Source organism: Sinocyclocheilus rhinocerous, unplaced genomic scaffold (assembly GCF_001515625.1).
Source record: "Sinocyclocheilus rhinocerous isolate Xijiao unplaced genomic scaffold, SAMN03320098_v1.1 scaffold1268, whole genome shotgun sequence".
Classification (NCBI taxonomy): domain Eukaryota; kingdom Metazoa; phylum Chordata; class Actinopteri; order Cypriniformes; family Cyprinidae; genus Sinocyclocheilus; species Sinocyclocheilus rhinocerous.
In genome coordinates this window covers 69,680-93,601 of record NW_015664016.1, presented here as the reverse complement: position 1 = coordinate 93,601, position 23,922 = coordinate 69,680, and the positions used below count along the sequence as shown (strand labels likewise).

At 37.3% G+C, this 23,922-nt stretch overlaps 1 protein-coding gene across 3 annotated transcripts in view; it reads right to left on the bottom strand.

Moving 5' to 3' along the window:
* Positions 1–102: 102 nt before the first annotated feature.
* Positions 103–23,922, bottom strand: part of LOC107729269 (serine/threonine-protein kinase MRCK alpha-like) — a 60,777-nt gene continuing 36,957 nt past the window's right edge. Inside the window, exons 15-40 of one of the 3 annotated variants that reach the window (XM_016539723.1) lie at positions 22,723–22,970; positions 22,304–22,409; positions 19,267–19,391; positions 16,141–16,246; positions 15,803–15,951; positions 14,948–15,039; positions 14,759–14,835; positions 14,372–14,410; positions 12,934–13,053; positions 12,522–12,596; positions 12,082–12,187; positions 11,863–11,999; positions 11,504–11,643; positions 11,329–11,410; positions 10,974–11,193; positions 10,328–10,390; positions 9,595–10,194; positions 8,500–8,597; positions 8,254–8,338; positions 7,741–7,864; positions 6,318–6,435; positions 5,707–5,889; positions 4,911–5,028; positions 4,105–4,265; positions 3,397–3,471; positions 103–1,561 (exon numbers count right to left, since the gene is read on the bottom strand). In XM_016539723.1, coding sequence (XP_016395209.1) covers positions 1,430–1,561; positions 3,397–3,471; positions 4,105–4,265; positions 4,911–5,028; positions 5,707–5,889; positions 6,318–6,435; positions 7,741–7,864; positions 8,254–8,338; positions 8,500–8,597; positions 9,595–10,194; positions 10,328–10,390; positions 10,974–11,193; positions 11,329–11,410; positions 11,504–11,643; positions 11,863–11,999; positions 12,082–12,187; positions 12,522–12,596; positions 12,934–13,053; positions 14,372–14,410; positions 14,759–14,835; positions 14,948–15,039; positions 15,803–15,951; positions 16,141–16,246; positions 19,267–19,391; positions 22,304–22,409; positions 22,723–22,970 — 3,579 coding nt within the window. In that variant the 3' untranslated portion in view covers positions 103–1,429. Of the gene's footprint in view, positions 1,562–3,396; positions 3,472–4,104; positions 4,266–4,910; positions 5,029–5,706; positions 5,890–6,317; positions 6,436–7,740; positions 7,865–8,253; positions 8,339–8,499; positions 8,598–9,594; positions 10,195–10,327; positions 10,391–10,973; positions 11,194–11,328; positions 11,411–11,503; positions 11,644–11,862; positions 12,000–12,081; positions 12,188–12,521; positions 12,600–12,933; positions 13,054–14,371; positions 14,411–14,758; positions 14,836–14,947; positions 15,040–15,802; positions 15,952–16,140; positions 16,247–19,266; positions 19,392–22,303; positions 22,410–22,722; positions 22,971–23,922 lie in introns of all 3 variants that reach the window. The other 2 variants (XM_016539724.1, XM_016539725.1) reach the window with 2 other exon arrangements.

The following is a 23,922-nucleotide window of genomic DNA, read 5'->3' as shown; positions in this document are numbered from 1 at the left end:
CGGTTTTATAAAATTTTATTGCGAGCTTGTGAATCTTGCACTTAATGCGACAATTTATGCAAGAATTGTTTTATAAAATTTTATTGCGAGTTGTGAATCTTATATTTAATGCGACAATTTATGCAAGAACGGTTTTATAAAATTTTATTGCGAGCTTGTGAATCTTGCATTTAATGCGACAATTTATGCAAGAATTGTTTTATAAAATTTTATTGCAAGCTTGTGAATCTTGCATTTAATGCGGCAATTTACGCAAGAAAGGTTTTAGAAAATGTTATTGTGAGCTTGTAAATCTGGCATTCAATGCGACAATTTACAAGAATTGTTTTATGAACAATTCGCTGTGGCCTTATGTACCTTGCTTTCAGTTCAAGAATATACAAACCGATTTTATGAATGTGAATGTTTAATGCAACAATTTACACAATGTTTTTATGAACAATTTCATTGCAAGCTTGTTTACGTCATATTCGATGGAAAATTGTACATACATAAGAATGGCTTTACGAACAATTTACACAAAAACTATTCTTGTGTTTTATGAATGAGGCCCAATTTTTTATGTAGTGTTCCCTTGCAAGTCTTGACAATTTTAGTGGAATTATGAAAAACTAGCATATATCTTGACAAAATAATGCTTAAATTGACATTTCTGCATAATTGACTAGAACCTTGACACGGAAAATAAAAAGGAAAGAAGACTCTCTCAAAGCCAAGTCACTTATTTAACAACAGAATAGTGTTGATTTCATTATATATTATACTCTACTTAAATTCTATTTACATTATTGAACTCAGAATCGATTCTTGAACTCTGACCTCTGACTGTGAAGGTCAGCATGGCACTGGAGGGTAGAGGCTGAGTTATACAGTAGTGCCACTCTATCTATTGGGGCTGAACTCAATTGAAGTATTCATGTTTTATCACATGGATTGGAATGCCAGGAACAGTTTTCCATGATCCTCGATGAATGTTTTCATGATGTTTAGTGTTATGCGTTTAAAGTAACATACCCCCGGTCCATTAAGACTTTTGAATGCATATTTTTTCTTGTGTTAGATGAGGCACACTTGTCAACAAACACTGATAAATTCACGTTAAAGCTCTGTGTTTGTCATTTTCGACCCCGTCCACACCGGTGGTGGTAGGTGATAAGCTACACTCAGTGGCCTATTCCCCCATCCAACACAGGAACAGGAACAGTGGTGATGGGTCCACTCAAAATGGATGTAAGGTGCACAGTAATGTGCGTGTGTACAACAATCACACGTGTAATGCATATGCACACCAATACACGCAAACACACACCTGGGCCCAGCGGCGTGTTTAGGAATATGATGTATAAGGAGTCGGCTCTCAGTCTCGGGTATATGCGTGACTCTCTCGGGGCCCCACAGGAAGTCAGAAGAAAGTGGGCAGGGGCAGAGCTCATGTCTCCCAGCCCAGGTGCTCACCACGCTCCAGAGACTGAGTCTTGCTCTTGTGTGGGGATGAAGGGCTCGGTGGGCTGCTCAGGTTGGAGCTGTTGGAGGCCGTGGAGTGACGTGGAGAGTCTGAGTCCTAAAGGAAGGAGAAGAGGGAAAAGTTAGTGACGAAGCTTTGTTTTAATTCTGTAGATTTTAGGTTTTCTTGTCTATTTTGGTCAAACATCAGTCTTCTCAGGCCAAAACTAATCAATGATGTGCTTATAAGCATGTTAAATAGAGATGTTCAAAGTGAGTGAATTGTTTGAATGACAAGATAGAGTTAAAGAAGCTTGTATGGGGTCATGTGACCAGACACACATATGAGTAATTAGAATAAATACAGTTCAAAAGTTTGAAGTTAGCCAAAGAAATCAATAGTTTTATTTAGTAAATAGGGTGCATTAAATTGATTGAAAGTGAGAGTAAAAGTTTACAATGTTACAAAAAAACAATTCAAATAAATGCCTAAAGTCCTGAAATGCGTCACTGTTTCCACAAAAATATTAAAGCAGCACAACAGGTTTCAACATTAGTAATAAGAAATGCTTCTTGAGCAGCAAATCAGCACATAATAATGATTAGAATGATCATGAGACACTGAAGACTGGAGTAATGATGCTGAAAATTCAGCTTTTGCAACAGAAATAAATTACAATTTACAATATATTAAAATGGAAAAGTTATTTTAAATTGTATTAATATTTCAATACAGTTTTTACTGTATTTTTGATGAAATACATACAGCATAAGAGACTTCTTTCAAAAACATTAAGAAATAATAAAAAAAAAACTTAAGAAGAAAAAGTGGTTTCTGCATAATATCGGGGACATTGCTCACTTCAAAAGATTTGATGTCCAACAGTAACTGCCTTGAAATTTATTATTGAAGGTGCTGAATTCATTACAAGTATTGCTTTGAAGGCTGTAGTGATAGTGCTTTAAAGATGAGGAATTTTAAGAAACTTCACTGAGGTGATGGTACCATGTTAAGTCTCACTGGTCTGCTAAATCCAGTTAAAACCTCTATGAACCTGTGTCTCTAAATTCTTCCACTAAAAAAAGCAAAACCACTAAAAATATTAATACAAAAATAAAAAAAATGCTCAACATCACTAATTTCCTAGTTAGCTGTAGCTGTGATGGATTTTGGTCCATCTGTAATATTCAAAGATAAATGTTGTAACTGTGGTATAAATATTTAAAAGTTAGAACTAGAGAACAAATTACTAGGGCTGTCAGTCGATTACAATTTTGAATCTAATTAATTACAGGGTGCTGCGCAAACTAAATATGGCTGTGAAAATACCCCCAAAAGATAATTTAAATTAAAATTCTATTATTGTTTTAAATGTTTAGGCTACAGTGGCCTAACATAAAGTATGGAACATAAAAGAAGATAATTTGAGAAACATCTCAGTATTTTTTGTTCATGCAATGAAAGTCACTAGTGACCAAAACAAAATACCTTCTTTTATGTTGTGCAAAAGAAAGTAAGTCATTCAGGTTTGAAACAACATGAGGGTGAGTAAATGATGACAGAATTTATTTATTTATATGCATACTGCATACTTAAAATTTACTAAAACCGTATCTGAAAATATTTATCCATTTCCTTAGCTGTTGGCACATTTATTGGTTGACGTGATCATCTCTAAATACCCAAACAGCAGCCCATTAAATGGTCTATTACTAGCTTGAACCACCACGACATCAGTCCTCCTCTACATAATATAAAGTGGATGGATAAAAGGTGCTACGTGACACATTAATGCTATTACTAAAGTTAGCAAACGCTGTACAATTCCACCACCTACACAGATCAAACACGCTTTTAACAAGGAGACAACTCAACTAACCCATTTCCTTCATCTGAGGTCTAGGACGGAGCTACAGGGTTCAGATCTGGGGGAGCAGGATCATGTATGTTACCTTTAGCTTACTAAGCAGTGTCCTTAAAGCCCTTTTCAGATCAAGAGTCTTCTCTGTGGGTGACACTCCTGGACACTAAAGAGTCACACACAGCACCCACACGTCATTATGGAGTCAATGTGCACACAGTCAAACGTGGGGCTGAGATGCAGACTGCGTGTGTGTGTGTGCGTAGGAGGAGTGTTAGCAGGTCAACACCTCAATCTGTGGATATGGTGTCACGTCACACACTCAACACATGCATATAGCGTGAGAAAGAGAGGATAGAGACCCTCCAAACACATTTTGGCAGGTGAAACAGAACGGATGCCTGTGTGCTGGAATTGTATAACACACTTCTAGTGCTCTCTATGGAGTTTCAGCGGTGATCAGCATCACAGAGAGCTCCAGGAGTGAAACTTTTACCTGCTTTGATCAGTCTGGAGGTCGAATGAACATGTTAAATCAACATTCACAAAAAGAACACTAAAATACACCTTTTGAAATCCCACCGGACTTGTCATTTGTAAAATCAAAACATTTCCACATGACTACAGATCTCAGCAGTATTTATTTTATCCATAGAGAACCATATTTTTTAGCAATAAACAAGTCTAGCTTTTCAAATACGTTAAGGTATTTTTAAAAATGTTTTCTGTTTTTTTAAATCCCTTTCAGAAACAAAGGCATCTGGAAAAGCGGGCACTGACAATCGTTGCTGGTACTGACCTCTCTGTCAAATTGGGACAGGGGAGCGTCACCCCCGCAGTCCATGCCTCCTCCAGATGACAGCGAGCCATCAGAAGGTGACGTCATCTGCCGTTTGGTGGAACCGTAGCTGCCAACGTAAAGGTCCCGTCTCAGTGCACTGCCATTTTGAGAAGAGGAGCCTGGGATATGGAACAGACACTGACTTAAATTTGAGAACCTGAAAAGTTCGAACAACACTATGTCTGGCCCAATGTCAATCAATGCAAAATTTAAAAGTTCAAAAGAACATCTGAAAGTTCAAAAAGAGCATTCGAAAGTTCAAAAGAGTGTTTGAAAATTCAAAAAGAATGTTTTAAAGTTAGAACATTAAAAATAAATAAATAAATAAAAAACGTTTGGAAGTTCAAAAGACAATTTGAAAATTCTAAATACAGTATGAAAATTCAAAAGTTTGAAATTTCAAGAGCGAACATTAAAAAAAAAAAAAAAAGTTTAAAATAAGTTCAAAAGGAAATGAAACAGAACTTAGTTTTGTCAGTTCTTCATTAGCTGTTCAGATGCCCCTTAACAACAAAATGACCTGTCTGACCACATGTACGTCACTTATAATTTACTTTCAAATTCTATTATAAATGTACCCCCAAATTGAGTTTTAGGGATATGTCCTATAAAACAGGCACTCTGTCCAATTTAACCGTTTTTTTCCCTCTTAATAAATTTCCATTTTTCTACTAATGTAATTATTTTCCTTACATTTTTTTTCTTCAGCAGTACTCATTCTCATCCCTATATCTCTGTCTATGAACAGATATTTCAGTACTCACGTGTGCCCAGGCCGCTGCTGGCGCTCATAGATCGTCCCGTTTCAGGCCTGGCCTTGCTGATGGAGGGGATACTGACGGATGCTCCCAGGACACCTCGGCTCTCCTGAGGACGCACATTCTGAGCAACAAAAACACAGTCAGAAAAAACCTCTTACATTACATATTACTGAAATAAGACAATCAATAAATTCACAAAGCAGGGGTAAAAATTTACCAGTGTCACTATACATGATCTTAAATTATATAGCGAGGGGAAAATGAAATAATTTTCTCACTTAGTTTTTGAATTATCTACATAAAACAAGCAGAATACACAATCCTTTGTTCCCATGTATGAAACCCCATGAAAAAATAAACTGGGGTAGCTTATAAACCATGTCTGTTAGCTTTGAGGTCATACTGGCTATTTAATATTATTAATATTTATTTAATATAAATATTAATATATATATATATATATATACTAATATCCATATTATTTATATTAACAATATAAATTATATTAATAAAATATACAAAAAAAATGTAATTTAATTTGTCATTAATTTTTTTTTAAATTGTCAATATATATTTAATAATAATGCTTAAAAATAAAAAAATGAAGGGAGGGATGATTTAGCATGCAAGAATCAGACAGATTGTAAATTGAGAATATTACATGTAACTGTGACGCAGGCAGATAATTGGAACATAGATTTGTTTAAACAATATGAAAGTGAGCTAATGCGTGTGGGCATAAATTCATCCTCTTCAGAGAACAGATGGAGCGTGTCTGTGTATGTCTCTCTGGTCCTACCAGAGAGCAGATGGAGGCAGGGGTCCCAGGGGCGGAGCTGAGGGACAGGGAGTGGGAGGAGAGAGGGGAGGAGTCCTGGGACAGGAAGTTGTCAGCAGAGGTGACAGTCATGTGATAGACATGCTCAAAGCTTGTAGGGGTGGAGATGAGGCGCAGATGAGGAGAGGGGAGAGGAGAACCGGGCTACAGCGGAAACCCAGGAGGAGCAGATATAGAGAGAGAAATGGAGGAAAAAGAAAGAAAAAATATAGATGCATGCAACAGTTTTCTGCTCAGTAATGGTGTAAATAAGAAGAGGAAGAGGTGAGGTCATTTAAAAGACAACATGAAAACCAAATTAACCCTATTTCATAAATGTGGGTTATTCTAAAGGAAATAAAATTGCAGTAACTTCTTGACCTGTGCAACTTCACATTAAAAAAGTCAAATGTGGTTTTATGTTGTCTTTTAAGCAAGCTCATCTATAAAACGCAAATGATAACAGTGAACATAATTAACAAAAGATGGCTCATGCTCATTAAAACAGCTCTTAGAAACAGATGGATGGAGGCGTAGAGAAGCGGGAGAAGAATATGAGAGGTGACGTTCTCCCTGCTGTTAGCTGCTCCTACCATTGGCAGATCTTTCAGGATCTGGATCCCGTCTCCCGGGCCCATATGAACCACATGGTTGAAGTTTGTTGGGTTGGAAATTAACTTATTCCTCATTTCTGGGTCTCTCAGCATCTCCCTAAAGAGCATAAACAATGCAGTGAGACCCACAGCACTGTCGCAAGAATAGAATAATTCAAGAAAAATTGCAAACATGAAACTTGGATTACAATTAAGGCCTTTTCACACTGTACTGAAACGTGAGCTATCAAACTGTCTCAGTGTTTACCTCTTTAAATAGTCATACGATTTTCACAGAAACTTTTGCATGGTGTTTAGTCGCAAGGAATTGAAACTGTAATCATTTTAATTCCTTTATTTGCTTTTCTAGGTTTCAGGTGTTTTTAAACAGCCAGAACAAACTTGTATGACATTTTTCACACATAAACTTGTTATTCATAGCATAACAGGGCTACACTTTAAAAACTGACATTTGTGATATTTTGTTTTTCTCTGATACATATTGCTATTTAAAAAAAAAACAGGAATTTTAAGCAGATTAATCGAATAGCTAGATTTAGAATTAATTAATAATTTTAGGGTTAGGGTGATTTTGTTAAATTTTATTTTTATTTTATTTAATTATTTTATTTAGTTCATATTTGGATTTACTGTTTACAATAACCAAATCAAACCTAACAATTTCAGAGTTAAAAAAAAAATCTGAAAATACTCTTTCCACTTGAGTTTTCATAGGCCACATTCCCACTGTTATTGTGATTACTGATTATAATATTTAGATTATTGCAGTATTATTAAATTAAAATAATTAATTAAAATAATATTAATAATACATTAAAACAATAAATATATGATAATAATACTGTAAAAAACCTGTAAAAAAAAAAATAAACAGTTTCATTTTACAGTAAAATTAAAAATATATATATATTTACGTCTTAATTTCTCGTTTTTTAAAAAAATGGTAAACCATCAAACTTTATTTTGATGGGTTGCTGTTCTCAGATGCTGAAACACTATCATGAACTACATGCGTATAAATGCTGCACTTTACAGTGAAATCAGTAAACATATTTATTTAATATATTTACTGAAGCATATATTTATTTAATTAATGAAGATGGGCTGCACGATATATTGAAATAAAATTGATTTTGTCATATGGCTTAATGCCATTGTCAAATTCCTGTGATTTATTCATTAATTAAATTACTCACAGCCTGCAAATCAATTTGATTTTGATATATCGTGTAGACTTACTTTGTAAATATGCAAAGAAGAACATGAACTACATTAAACATTAACTAAATAAAATTATGATTAGTAAGAAGATTAAACTTTATCCCCAGGGTTTAGAATGGTCGAAATTAACCATCATGACTTCTAACGAAAACTTGTCAGTGTTGTTAGGCTTGAACATCACCTCCTCTGCAGAACTCTCTCCTCCACCGGCACGCGGAATGAAAAGCGGCGTTTGCTCGTCATACTGCGCACCATCTGTTTGCGGCTGTTATCAGATGTCTCTGGCACCACCAGCTCATCTCCCTCTGCACATCATTACACAGAACACAAAGCATTACACACATTTCACAACACATTAAACAACAAGCGTCTATTAGGATGTACAACTTTGTTACATCACATATGCATGAGCTGATGCACACTATTCGCAAGATGCTGTATATTAAGCCAGTTCTTTACATTGTAACAACAATATGAAATCAAAATGGACCCCATTCTCTTTCTAATAAATGCAAATCATTAAGAAAACAATCTGCATTCAAAATATTATTCAAAATGCATTAGCTTTGTTATCTCTTTCTCTGAAACAACTTCTCTTTTCCTTTTCTTATCATTTATTTCCTGCTGAATATGCATAAATACGTGGGGTGGGAATATTCAGAACCTGGATGAGCAGCTGTAGGGAGCGTCTCACCTGCTGTCTTGTTTTTAAAGTAGATGAGCCGTACGGTCTCCAGCCCCAGCAGGTTTAGAGAGCCATCAGCGTTCAGAGGATGAACCTGCAATGCAGGCGACCCACAGCTCATTAACACACCGCACTTTAATTTACCACCTGCTTCGATGTATATTTTATTTCATAGATATGAAAAACTCTCTCTGGAAGATGTCTGTCTTTCTTATAATGTGTTTTTTTATTTCTAAAGATAAATGAAAAATGTACCCTTTTCAAAGGCATCGTTTGAATCCACTCCATAGTGTTGACGTCAAATACATCCACTGCATTCTCACTATACACTGACAGATAAGGTGCATTATAACCTGCAAGACAAGAGTCACAGAAAACATAGTTAAAAACACTAACCTTAAGTGTGAGAAACAATAATCTTTACAAACACCACTAACTATTAAGCAAGCTTTCCAGGACATTTCCTGCTAATTATGAGCACAACATATGCAAATAAACAATCTTTATGACTGTCATAAACTATGAGCAAGCAATCACAACAATGCGCAAATTCTCAATTTGAGTACCTAGAATATCTAGTGTAAAATCATGATTTTTTTTCCTCCATAAAATCATGTATTATACAGTATATTTCAAATATTTATTATACTATACATTTACTCAAAATTTTTTATTTATTTAGATAAAATATTTAAACTTTACATCAAAACAATCCAGAAATATTACCTTTGCCTACAATTTTTTTTTATTATTATATATCATTTTTATATATCATTACATTAGACTATACATATATCAAGCTAGATTAAAGTGATTATTACGTTTAGAATATGGATATTTTTCTTACAAAAACGCATCGATTCACTACAGGACACCTTTGTTCACCCCCCGGAGCCGCGTGAGGCACTTTTTATTATGGACGCATGCGCTTTATTTCACTTCTTTTGGACTGATGAACTGCAACACCCGCTGACTGGCATTAAACAGCTTGAAAGACCAAAGTCAATTTTTAATATAACTCGGATTGGATTAATCTGAAAGAAGGAAGTCATATACACCTAGGATGGCTTGAGGGTGAGTAAATAATGGGCTAATTTTCATTTTTGGGTGAACTATCCCTTTAATTAACTATACTATATTAGACTACACATATATCAATAATACAGACAGACTTTTTTTAAGCTAAGATAAATATATGTCAGAGCATAGTATTAAAATCAGGCTTGTGTAATGTAATCCATCATTTCAAGTGCAGTAATTTCATCCTGAACCTTGTGGATTGGTATTATCATACTGTAAGCAAGTGAACAAGCCATATTAATCAGTATAGAAACACTGATGGTCACTCACGACATGCGGTGGGCGTAGCCGTCCACATCAGTTCCTGTTGTCGTGACCGTCTGCCCTGACAGTCTACGTACACACCGATACTGCTGAAGCACAAGAGCAGCTCTTTACTGGAGATCTCCACGGCGCAGAGAGCGTCCAGGCTCAGCTGCTCGATGAAGGCCAGGGTGTGATCGTCAGGGTGGAGGAGGTAAGAGGTAGTTCCATCCCCCTGAAGATTATAGTGCAGGAACCCGGACTGGAAGCCCACGCAGAGCTTGTCGCCCTGGAGACCCATCCACTGCACGGATCCCGGGACGAGGATATCCCGCAGCTTCCGATGGCGTGTTTTGCTCTTGTTGAGCTCGTAGATCATCACCTTGTCAGGTTTTTTCATGGACACGAAGAGGTACGTGAGAGATCCTTGTCTGATCGTGCCCGAAACCAGAGTTTGGCAGCCTTTGGTCTCCGCTATCTTCTGAAAATCGGCCTCACGGTCATCCAGGGCCGCCATTGGGTAAAGCCGTACATGGCCGTTTCGGCCCGATATCACAGCGATCAACTGTTCGGATGGGATCAACTCAATCTGATGGACCTTCTTATTGTCTCCTACCTTGATAATCTCTGTGAATAAAAACATATAAACAGTAAGTGGCTTTGTATTAACATCAAAGAATGCAGTAAGTCACCTATATATACAGTCTAAATGCAGCAGATAAGTACAGTAAACACAGATAAAGCTTATAATTACACTTACCATCTTTGGTAACATGAATAACGTACAACCCCTCCTCATTGCCCAGGGCTATCCTCTCATGATCTGCGGATAAATAGAAACGTAGTTAAAATAAACAGAAAGCAGAGTTTAATAAAGCTAGGCTGGATTGAAATTGACTAGTGCAGACTAGTTTGTAAATTGTTATTTTTTTAAAAGAGGATTTTTCTTACTCTTTTGAAATTCTAACATTCAATGTATTAACATGTATCATGTAATTAATAAAAACAATTCAGACTACCTTTATATATTATTATTTTTATTCATTACATTATATAATACACACAGATTAGAGGTCGACCGATAGTGGATTTTACCAATACCGATAGCTAGGTTGGACCACACTGGCCGATACCGATTAATCAACCGATATATATATATATATATATATATATATATACACACACACACACATATATATATATTCTATGATATTGTTCTATGATATAATAATAATAATGATAATATAGAATGAATATATTATATAACAATATATATTTATATTGTTATAATATATATTATAACAATATAATTCTATAATATAATGAATAAAAATAAAAAATAAATAAATAAACACACACACACAGACTATAAACCCAAGATTATTGGTGCATGAGGTTGACTGTACCTATAATAGCAGCAGACTGTGTGGATTTGATGAGAGGCAGTGCACTGTCATATGCTTCTTTAGGGATGTAAACAAAGCGCTCTTTCAGTTTGCTCTTCTTCAAGAGACGGTGCAGCTCATTCAGGAGGCCGACCCACTTGGTTCTTTCCTGATCGCTGTCAGCCAGAATCAAGATGGAGCACTTTTTATTGCTGGATTCAGAGAGCTGTGATGCTGTCACCTGCAGGAGAGGAAGAGGAGGACAACTTTAAAATGTATCACCTTTATTTATTTATTTTTTAATTACAACACAAAACGAATGAATTAATAACTAATTAATAAGTTGTGTTACAAAAAAACAAATAAAAATACTCACCCTAAAAATACAGGGAATGTCCTTTCTATTCGCATGAATGACATCTGATGCCAAAACTGAGCTAACAGAAAATTCCTCATCCCTGAAACCAAAAGAGAGCGATTTAGCTGTCATGCAAACACAGAAATCAGAATCAAACATAGGCTCAGATGCTTGTTTTGAAGCCCTCACTAACCTCATGTCAATGACCTGGTTCACTATGACACCAGGCTGAGCAGCTTTGCCCTCTGGGAGATCATATAAGAAGAGCTTGAAGTCACAGACTACAGCAATGGCCCTCTGCCATCCCTTCTTCACACCTAATGGTTTGGGTACCTAAACGAAAAGATCTCAGAATTAGTTCTCAACTAATTGGGAACTCCTAATATATATCCAATACAACAGTATTATCTTTCACTGTTTTTTTTTTTTTTATAGGATGAAGTTATACCTTTCCAACTTATGTCTGGTACATTTTGCAGGCTAAATTTGTATCTGATAATTGTTCATTATGATCACAAAACTTTCATGGGTATTTAAAATGAAGCTTCTAACCTTGACATGGCCCTCATAAGCTGTGCCGATGCCCTTCTGTGGGTCGATACCCAGCGGTCCTTTGGTTTGATCTGGTGGGATAGGACACACGGCAGGAGCTTTGTCCGCACACGTCACGTGACAGGAGAAGTTACAGACTGTAGAAGGAGGAGAACAAGGTGAATGCCAATCTTAACGCTATTTACCATAACCTCAGCCGCTGCTGTAGTGACCTCTCACCTTCACACGTACAGCCCTGTCGGATAATTCCCACCATTAGAGACGTACACTGGTTACATTTAGTGGGCGTATTGAAGGTCTTCACCACGAACTGATGGGCTTTTGGCTAAAAAGAGAAATTTAGAACACTATAAATTACAGCGTATCACAGAATATAAGATTTGGCTGATATGAAAGTAGCTAGAATCGTAAAAAAAAAAAAGGTTCTTTATTGGCATTGATGGTTCTATGAAGAACCTTTAACATTCATAGAACTTTTCCAATGCACAAAAGGTTCTTTACAGTGCAAAAAGATTCTTTAGATTATTAAAATGTTCACTGAAAGGTTATTTGGAGAACCCAAATTGCTGGTTCTATGGTATCGCAGAAAGAAAGAAAAAAACTCATCGATCCTTTATTTCTAAGAGTGTAGGAGCAAAATAAACAAGTGAATTAATTACTTTAGGTGTGCTGTGACCAGAGCTACTGTATCCAGACCTCATGGGAGTTTGTGCACCTCGTTGTGGCTGATCTACCTGCTGGAAAAACAGTCACGGATATTAGTCACAACATGCTACCATTCTTAAAGTCTCTTTACCTGAATGAATGAATGAATGAATGAAGCTCCGTTCTAAAACCTACTGATCTGCCTATCTAGACAGCCTTATAAGGCATCATAGGCATGATTTTAGCTACACAGTAAGGTGGCATCCCATGCATTTATTGTTGATAAGGCAATCCCAGAATGCACCTCGACAAGCAAAGTGTTAAGTTTCATCCACAATGGCAGTGGAATATACTAAGTTTCTAAGTCATTAAGTTTCAAAACAGAGTCTCAGCATTGCTAAAGGTCGTCAGAATTTGAGAAGTCACCTCTTGAGACTCCATATCACTTGTGGTGGAGGGTGAGCGAGAGTGGGAGGTGACCTGGGATCTTCCATCTTCCTCCCGGGAAGGTGTGTTGGACAGGCTGAAGTTATCGATGGAGTCGATCTATTGAGAAGGTTAGAGAAAGGAAATGCTTAGAGAACCGATCCAACCATACCACAAACCCATGAGCAGCAGATGGAAAACACAAGACATGCCTGCTAAATGTAACACAACAGGCTGTTTGAAAACACATCATGCACATTAGCAGCAATTTGACAGGACAAAGGTTTAAAAACATTTCCCAAGCCCAAACACCATGTCAATGATGGAACAAGAGCCAAGAGCAAAGCATAAATAATCAGAAAGGAAATCTGAAACACTGCTGAACACAAACGCCACACGTCTTCTTCACAACAAGATTCACAAGTTTTAGAAACAGCAAATGTGAGTTAGAACTAGAAGTGGAGTCATCGGTTGTGGTATGGAATAAAACCTCCATTGGTAGTGCAAGATGAATAAAACAAAATATTGCATATGTATAAGCCACAGAAAGTGAGTTTGTAGTCCAAATTAGTGGTCGACCGATATGGGTTTTTTGACAGCTGATGCCGATATCTTGGAAAGCAGGGTGGCCGATGGCCGATATAAAGCCGATATAATTTTATTCATTTTCATTTATATTTAAGAAATTTTAAATCATTTGAAAATGGATTAAAAATAATTGTGTACTTTATAGTTATCTTTATAGTTATCGTTCTTGGTGTGAACGGGGCTTAAGTCTGCAAGGTTTGCGAAATTAAATGTTCGTTAGTCATTCAAAGATTTGTTTAAATGATATAAATGCGTATTTGCTGAATGCTGATGGCAAATGAGAAAGTATTATAATGTTTGCCTTTCTATTACTAATAACATTAAAGCAATCGTTATAATACTTTTTTGTATACATTTTAATTCAATTGTTTAACAGTTCTATCTGATTATTAGATAGACTTCTATCCATATTAGACTGAACTGAACGATGACACTGCTCACATTCTCCCTCTTGTTCGCTACAAGAGGGAGAATGTGAGCAGTGTGTGCTCAGGCGCTGGCATTCACTCAGCGCCGTCAATATAAAAGTCTGCCACGTTGTCAAAATAAAAGTCCCGCCTCAAACACATCGGCCAACCAGAAAAACTTGTCGGCCGATGCCGATATTTGAAAAGTGCCAAATATCGGCCGATATATCGGTCGACCACTAGTCCAAATGTGTAGGATGATGACAAACCGAGCTGAAATGGACCCTGAATGTGACAAACAAGCATGTGTACTTGAAAACCCCCCTGGGAAATGGGGGTATGTCACTTATGCCATGCAGTAACACCGCAGACATGCATCAAAGTCACGCAGTCCAATCATTGTAGAGTTGAACCACTTCACCAAATACACAAAAGGAGCTTACACGTCTGCCTTTGCCGGCTGGCCCACAGGCAGTGGAGCGCTTCATCACAGACAAAAACAGACAGATAAGAGGAGAGAAAGAAATAAAAAGAGAGCCAACAATATATGAACACAGAGAATAGGATTCACACACACACACACACAAGCTCACTTGCTTTTAAAATTACTGTCTCAAAAGCCCAGAAGTAATAATCGAGAATGTGTTTCAGCCAGTTATTTAATCCACACTAAATCATTTAAAGAGAATATGAGAGGAAACAGAAATATCAATAAAAGCACATTTCCCTGAATAACAAAAGAAAAAGCAGACAGAACAAATTAATGTTAAAAAAAGTCAGTCAGCTGCGATCCTAAACTAAAGCCACATGCAAGTGCTTTAAATACCTACATCAAACTGATCCAGGGCCGAGGTCGGAGCATTGAGGAATGCCAAGAAGGAATTCTGGGAGTCTTGGTGCTTGACCCCTGAAAAACATAACATGACTTAAGATGTTACATACGAGCATACACCGTCTTAACAATATCAGGCCTGTCACTAAAATTTTTCCTGATTGATTTCAAATGTTTGTGTTTTTACCTTTGGACGTGCGCAGACTCTCAGTTTCCTGTTTCAGCCTCTGGATCTCTGCCTGCAGGTCCTGGTTCTTCTTCTCTGACTCCTCCAGCTTGCTGTGCAGAAAAAAAAATCAGACACAGAATGATGAGCATAGCCTGATTAATATGCCAACATATGGCCATTTTTAGATCATCAATGCTGGCTAATGGTCAATTAACATTTTACTGAATTATTAAAGCCACGATGAAATGGAAGCCTAGACAGATCTTCTGTGTTGTGATACTGATCTGAGTGTAACATCATCATCGAAAAAGAAAATATGTAAACTTGGCACTGCAGTCGTTTGCTACCATTTTTTAGTGCAACGTTGACATCTCAAAATTTAATCAACATCAGATGGATAGAACACCAAGTCGCTAAGCTTACATTTTACTGTAATAATGCAAGTTTGTACAGGCGAGAAGTTATACTTTTAGTTAAAAATTAGGTAAAAAAATAAAATAAACATGCAATTAGAAAATAGATAGATAAGGTGAATTTTCATTTCATGCTGACTTTAAAGAATTAACAGATATCTAAGTGCGCATTTTTCATTTCTCATGTTTTAAATTCAATTCAAATGTATATATAATATAAAACAAATGTATCGGTCTCTTTATGTATACATCTCATAAACAATCATCAAATTTGCACAAAATTGGAACTGGCCATCATGTTCTTCAGATATCGACATTGGTCAAACCCATATCCGTTGATAACTAATGCTGATTCTTACCAGCTATTCACTGGATTATCTACTAGATAACACCAATCAAATAATTTCCTATCGACAGGTATGTCCTATTGGAAGCTTGAAAAGAGAGATGTATGTTTTACCACTCAGTGGCCATATGTGACGCCTTGACTTTGTTGAGCTCATCCTGGATGGTTTGTTTGGCTCTAATCTCGGCATCCAGTGCAGACTGCAGCTCCAGACGCGCAGACATGTCCAGCTTAGCCAAACGTCTCATCTTCCATGGCATGTCCTGGAAAACCACAACACCCACTGGCTTACAACATGCAGTAAGATTTGATGCAAACAATTAAGGTTTGAGAAGAACGCTGTTTAGTATTCTAAATTTCTAAAAATTTAGTATTACTCGCTCATGCTACAGTGCATTTCTAACACTAAGCTTACAGTCAAGATCAAAGTTTAGTTGTAAAAGGACACTTACAGTAGCACGTGCACCCAGACTGGCGTTCCTCATGCCTTCCAGTTCTTCTGTCATCTTAGTGGCTAAAGCCTGCAGATAACCTCGAGCGTCTTTCTCATCACTAACCCTGAGAGAGAAACACAGATGCTCAGAACTGCACTTACAAAACATCACCACTAGATGGACCCACGGCTACACAAATACCTAGGGTTTGGTGCAAAAGTAGCATCAGTTTAATTGCAATTATGCAGGGAGTAGCAACCATAATAAACCTTTTTCACAACTTTTTGGGAAATATTCATTACATGTTAGGATTTTCAGGCACTGTGCAGAGAAAACAAAACAAAATGACTTGTATGTTTGAAATAGCTATACTTTTGAGGATTCAAATGTCTGAAAAAATCAAACTCGTAGCGACATCGAAAAAAGACAATCTTACGAATAAAAAGCTACAAGAGGGTCAAAAATTAACCAGGGTTTGAGGGCAAAAATGCCACTGAAAAGTGCCAAAGTGCGCCGCAAATTTAAGATGTGTGGGCTAAAATGGTGAATTTATTTGATTTTTAATGTTATTTAAAAAAAATTATTTTATAATATTGTACTCTATGCCTGTCTAGTAATAAATTTGTGTTTAGCACCTTTGCCTGCAATGCACAGCAAAGGCAAAATGCAGTAACTTCGCTACCAATGGAACTAACAAAAAACTAATAGCAATTTTCACAAATCTAAGCAGAGTTGAACCAGGACACAGGACAAAGTCTAAAAGAGCTGATTCCAGTTTTACACACAAGCGTGAACAGCAAGGTAATAGTGTGTGTGCATGTTATGTGTGTTTCTCACCATTGAATGATTTCTGTGATCTGGGCCTCCCAGTGGGTCACACTCTCTTTCTTATCAGCCAGTTCTCTCATCTCCTCCTCCAGCTGTTTGTTACTGCAGCTCAACTTCTCAAATGAAGACATCATCTACACACATAAAAACATGTTATTGAACATACACACTACTGATCACAAGATTTTATTCACTTTTTTTTCTTTTATTCTACTTTTATTCACCAAGGATGCATTTAAGCTGCAGTCAAAATGTACAAAACAAGCGAAGCGAGTACATCATGAATCCATTTTCCAAGCCGTGTTTTTGGCTTATCCTGAATCACTACGGTACACCTACAATTAGTTTTTATTATTCTAACTATTTTAGACTGGTTCTTGTAGAAACCACCGCGGAGTAGCCCAGTACCTGCATGACTCGTCATAGACATAAACAGAGAGAAGTAGCTCCGGCTACAATGTTCTTTTGCAAAACGCATGCAGTTCTGTTTATTAACCGCTAGAGCGCCAAAAGTTACGGACTGCAGCTTTAAATGTATCATAATGTAGTTCAGCACATCTCGAACCAATTTCTATTTCAGTGAATGGAAAACAATCCTCATTTGAGGCTTTTACTTCTGCACAACCCATGTAACACAACAAGCTTGAAAACATGCCCATTACCATGTCAGAAAATCACAAACCAATACGGCAATTTGAGGGGCCAGATGCAATTATATGGACCAGAGAGACAGCGACTGGCTCTCATCAGAGCTTGCTGGATGGACCACCATGCAAAGCCACCCGTGTCACTGTAATACCCTCCACATTTCCACCCCTAAACCACCAAACACTCATGAATAAGCATGACCCCCTCCATCTGCAACGGCTCGGTTGACTCCACAGTAAACACGTCTGCTAGTACATGCATCTAGTCAATCTGATTTAGACGCACTCTCTATCTTAAGCAAGAGCTGGTGAGGTTGACCACCCTATAATTACGCTTGCATTATCCGAGGTTTTCATTCAACACTACGCTCTGACCGGAGCGCTGAACCTTCGCTGTGGTCCTCGGGAAAAGCGTTCCAGATTCCTGTCTGTTGATCAGCATATTTCCCTGTGCTTACAAAGGGGGGAGGATGCTGACTGACTTCCCAGTAAAACATTGGCACGGTGGACCATCTCTTCAGCTCAACGGACTCATGGAAAGACCGCAACATTTTAGTCTGCAAATGACAATGGCATGTTTTCTTTCTTTCACAACCGAGTGTTGCCCTCCAAGGGTTCTTCTCTAAACATCTCTAGCTTTGCCATCAGGCTCGCTGAGAGCTAAGAACCGCTACACGCACACAAGCCTTTCTTTTAACCACTCTGTGTGCTTTACACTCCATTTGAAGCGCTCAGAAACGATACCCAGAATTAATTCCTGGTTTTAACAAAGAGCATCAACTCTGACCGCTAAGACGTGAAGCCTCCTGTCATCTTTAGTGAAATGACCACATCAAAAGTGATGTGGAATCTGTGACTTCAGGCTTCAGTAATATGAGATGGAGGTTGTGGTTTCAGGGTTGTGGGTCGATGTGTGGGGTGGTGAGTTAATGTTACACAGCATCCTGGAGCTACAGTAGTGTCATAGTATCCAAGCCTAAAAATACTGGTGCGCCACAAAATGGTAGTACAATTTTACAATATCCAGTGCTGTAAGTATAGTATCTACAATTGTTTGCACACCAAAAGCTTCATTTAAAACTAGGCTATGTCTGAAGTAATATAAAACAATATAGGAACAGGATGACAAATATGTGAGAATTTATAATCGACTGTAATTCGAGAAGACTTAAGATGACAATACTCATCACATGCTATAAGAAACATCCAAACATGAATAGCACTGAGATACTTCAGCTGGTTTAATAGAGTGTGATATGATTTAAACCAAAGTGAAATGCAGCTTTTAACCTATTCCACTTTTATATGATGTTTGAAACAGAATATTTAGTGAGAAAATGTTTAGGGACAAGACTTGGTTTTATGGTCACACTTTATTTTAAGGTGCAATTCTCGCTATTAACAAACCATTAACTTTTTATAATATTGTACTCTATGCCTGTCTAGTAATAAATTTGTGTTTAGCACCTTTGCCTGCAATGCACAGCAAAGGCAAAATGCAGTAACTTCGCTACCAATGGAACTAACAAAAAACTAATAGCAATTTTCACAAATCTAAGCAGAGTTGAACCAGGACACAGGACAAAGTCTAAAAGAGCTGATTCCAGTTTTACACACAAGCGTGAACAGCAAGGTAATAGTGTGTGTGCATGTTATGTGTGTTTCTCACCATTGAATGATTTCTGTGATCTGGGCCTCCCAGTGGGTCACACTCTCTTTCTTATCAGCCAGTTCTCTCATCTCCTCCTCCAGCTGTTTGTTACTGCAGCTCAACTTCTCAAATGAAGACATCATCTACACACACAAAAACATGTTATTGAACATACACACTACTGATCACAAGATTTTATTCACTTTTTTTTCTTTTATTCTACTTTTATTCACCAAGGATGCATTTAAGCTGCAGTCAAAATGTACAAAACAAGCGAAGCGAGTACATCATGAATCCATTTTCCAAGCCGTGTTTTTGGCTTATCCTGAATCACTACGGTACACCTACAATTAGTTTTTATTATTCTAACTATTTTAGACTGGTTCTTGTAGAAACCACCGCGGAGTAGCCCAGTACCTGCATGACTCGTCATAGACATAAACAGAGAGAAGTAGCTCCGGCTACAATGTTCTTTTGCAAAACGCATGCAGTTCTGTTTATTAACCGCTAGAGCGCCAAAAGTTACGGACTGCAGCTTTAAATGTATCATAATGTAGTTCAGCACATCTCGAACCAATTTCTATTTCAGTGAATGGAAAACAATCCTCATTTGAGGCTTTTACTTCTGCACAACCCATGTAACACAACAAGCTCGAAAACATGCCCATTACCATGTCAGAAAATCACAAACCAATACGGCAATTTGAGGGGCCAGATGCAATTATATGGACCAGAGAGACAGCGACTGGCTCTCATCAGAGCTTGCTGGATGGACCACCATGCAAAGCCACCCGTGTCACTGTAATACCCTCCACATTTCCACCCCTAAACCACCAAACACTCATGAATAAGCATGACCCCCTCCATCTGCAACGGCTCGGTTGACTCCACAGTAAACACGTCTGCTAGTACATGCATCTAGTCAATCTGATTTAGACGCACTCTCTATCTTAAGCAAGAGCTGGTGAGGTTGACCACCCTATAATTACGCTTGCATTATCCGAGGTTTTCATTCAACACTACGCTCTGACCGGAGCGCTGAACCTTCGCTGTGGTCCTCGGGAAAAGCGTTCCAGATTCCTGTCTGTTGATCAGCATATTTCCCTGTGCTTACAAAGGGGGGAGGATGCTGACTGACTTCCCAGTAAAACATTGGCACGGTGGACCATCTCTTCAGCTCAACGGACTCATGGAAAGACCGCAACATTTTAGTCTGCAAATGACAATGGCATGTTTTCTTTCTTTCACAACCGAGTGTTGCCCTCCAAGGGTTCTTCTCTAAACATCTCTAGCTTTGCCATCAGGCTCGCTGAGAGCTAAGAACCGCTACACGCACACAAGCCTTTCTTTTAACCACTCTGTGTGCTTTACACTCCATTTGAAGCGCTCAGAAACGATACCCAGAATTAATTCCTGGTTTTAACAAAGAGCATCAACTCTGACCGCTAAGACGTGAAGCCTCCTGTCATCTTTAGTGAAATGACCACATCAAAAGTGATGTGGAATCTGTGACTTCAGGCTTCAGTAATATGAGATGGAGGTTGTGGTTTCAGGGTTGTGGGTCGATGTGTGGGGTGGTGAGTTAATGTTACACAGCATCCTGGAGCTACAGTAGTGTCATAGTATCCAAGCCTAAAAATACTGGTGCGCCACAAAATGGTAGTACAATTTTACAATATCCAGTGCTGTAAGTATAGTATCTACAATTGTTTGCACACCAAAAGCTTCATTTAAAACTAGGCTATGTCTGAAGTAATATAAAACAATATAGGAACAGGATGACAAATATGTGAGAATTTATAATCGACTGTAATTCGAGAAGACTTAAGATGACAATACTCATCACATGCTATAAGAAACATCCAAACATGAATAGCACTGAGATACTTCAGCTGGTTTAATAGAGTGTGATATGATTTAAACCAAAGTGAAATGCAGCTTTTAACCTATTCCACTTTTATATGATGTTTGAAACAGAATATTTAGTGAGAAAATGTTTAGGGACAAGACTTGGTTTTATGGTCACACTTTATTTTAAGGTGCAATTCTCGCTATTAACAAACCATTAACTACAACTTTTGCCTCAGTAAACTTCTAATTTGCTGCTTATTAATAGTTAATAAGGTAGTTGTTACGTTTGGGTATCTGGTTGGATTGGGGATGTAGAATATGCTCAGGCAGAATATGTGCTTTATAAGTACTAATAAACAGCCAATATGTTAATAATAGGCATGCTAATAAGCAACTAGTTAATAGTGAGAATTGGTCCCTATACTATTACCTATTTTATTTATTGGAAATTATTGGAGAACGAGAGTTTATATCAAAATAAAGAAGAGTGCGACAGCCATAAGTTTTAAAACCAGGAACAGTTAAGTTCTTAAATGGGCTTTTAGTTAGATGCTTGAAATAAGGTTTCTGGTGAACACAACCTCAAGATATTTTCAGATTATATTCTATGATGAAATACATCAATAATTCCCCACTTGTGATTTTTTAAAACCTTTTTCTTGTCTTGAAAAAGGCTGTTGCTAACAAGTAGCTAAATGGGACTACAGAGGTTATAGTTGTGTAGTTTGTTCAACTTCAGCTTTTAACTTCTGCCGATTGTACCTTGCCTTCATAATTCATAAAAGCGGTGTTCATTTATGAACAGAACATGTCAAAATCATAAACTTTTGGTAGTCACAAGAGTGTATTTTCTGCAATAATCCAAAAGCCAATTGTCTTTTTGTTGAGGGAACCAGGGTGATGCAAACTTCGAGGCTGAACAACAAAAATATGTCACCCCTGAAGCGCTCTACATGAGTTTCCTACAGCAATGCCTAAACAGCTGTTTGGCTATTGGTTTACTTTATCCAACTGCCTGTGGTGACTAAACGACATCAATGGAAAAGCAAAGTCATTACAGAGGTCTAAGCGAGTTATTTCATTTAAAAAAAATTACGAATGCATTTCTTTGAAATAACCTGCATCAGCGCATTAAGTAACTGAACTGCTGAATTTCATGTTGACTTTAAGATATCATGACAGCCCTAATAATGTGTATGTTCACCTTGTCAAGTTCGCTGGAAAGTTTCTTGTTCTCCTCTGACAGCAGCACTCGCTCTCTCTCGTACTTCTGTTTGTACTCGGTCTCAAACTCCTCTCGTTCGCTCCGACTGTGAGGGTGAAATGATTTATTGAACATCAGGGTTACTGCACTCAGCATCTAACACACACTGCCAACATACTAACACAAGCCAAACTCCATAGCTTATTTTATGGAACATAATCTACACTGTATTTTATTTCTTCCCCTGAAGTCCACTTATAATGTTAGTCAAGGTTCCTTGCACCACAAAACGATTGCAATTTAGTTTTACATGACCACATTCCAACCTCTCTGACCCTGAATTATAAAGCAAAATAATACATGGTGGTATTAAAAAAACAGCTAAAGTGAAGCGTAATCTCTTGTAGTAAGATCAGTACCTCTCTCGGCGGGTCTTCTCCAGCTTGTCTTTGAGCATCATGATTTCTTTCTTTAAGGTGAGCTGCTGTCCCTCTGACTCCCGCAGCTCCTTCTTCAGGTTCTTCAGTTCGTTGGCATGTTGTTGTTCTCTGCGTGACAGCTCTTCCTCATAGGAAGCGATCTTGTTCTCCAGGTCTGCTCGTAATTTACTGAGCTCCTTGTGCTGCTCAGATGACCCAACGCTTGGAGAGCGGCCCACCTGCTTCTTCTGCTCCACGACACAGGGAAAGAAAAGATAAGGAAATTATCAGCGACCTGTATAGAGCTTATTTCAAGTTACATGAAAGTAATAATAAAATAGCTTACTAATTAATGTAAATAATGTATGAACTATAATAAAAATTATGTAGTAAAATTAATAATCAATAAAACAATTTATTAACATTAATTAAAGGTACATAATGTATGAATTATAATAAAATTAAGCTTTAAAATTAGTAAAACAAAAATAATTAAATAATTAAAATAATGTATTAATCTTTATAATGTATAAAAAAATTATTAATAAAACTAATTAAATACTTATATTTAAATAACTTATGAAGTATAATAAAATAATGTATTCAAAAACAATTAAATTAATTAAACATTTATTAATTACAAACTTATATTTAAATAATTGATGAATAATAATGTATTAAAATGAATAAAACAATCAATAAAAACACTTGAATTATTACATTTCAATAATTATAATATGATAATATATTAAAAAGAATGCAAATAACTAGGGATGCACCGTATCGGGCCCGATACTGAGCTCCTGTACTCGGACTCGTTAAAATGCCCCGATACCAAACGCCGATACCACACAGCATGTGATAAGCGCCATATTCAGACAAAGAAACACCGACAACAGAACAACAGACAGCAGAATGGAGTTAAGGATGTCTACTACGAAGTATATGTATGCAATGAATATAACGTTAAACATTCAGTATTAACGCCTGTATAGCTGAAGTGCGCGAGCTGATAAAAAAAAGCACGCTGAGTGGATTGAGCGCGCAGGCGGCGCAGATGCGCGAGCTTGTCGAGTGAATATACCTTTCTCACAGACATCACTGGAAAGTTTGTAGTTCATGCGGATATGTAAAAAACAAGTAAGTAAAACAATGCACAAGTTACCTAACGGTAGGGAGAGCGAGAGAGAGAGAGACAGA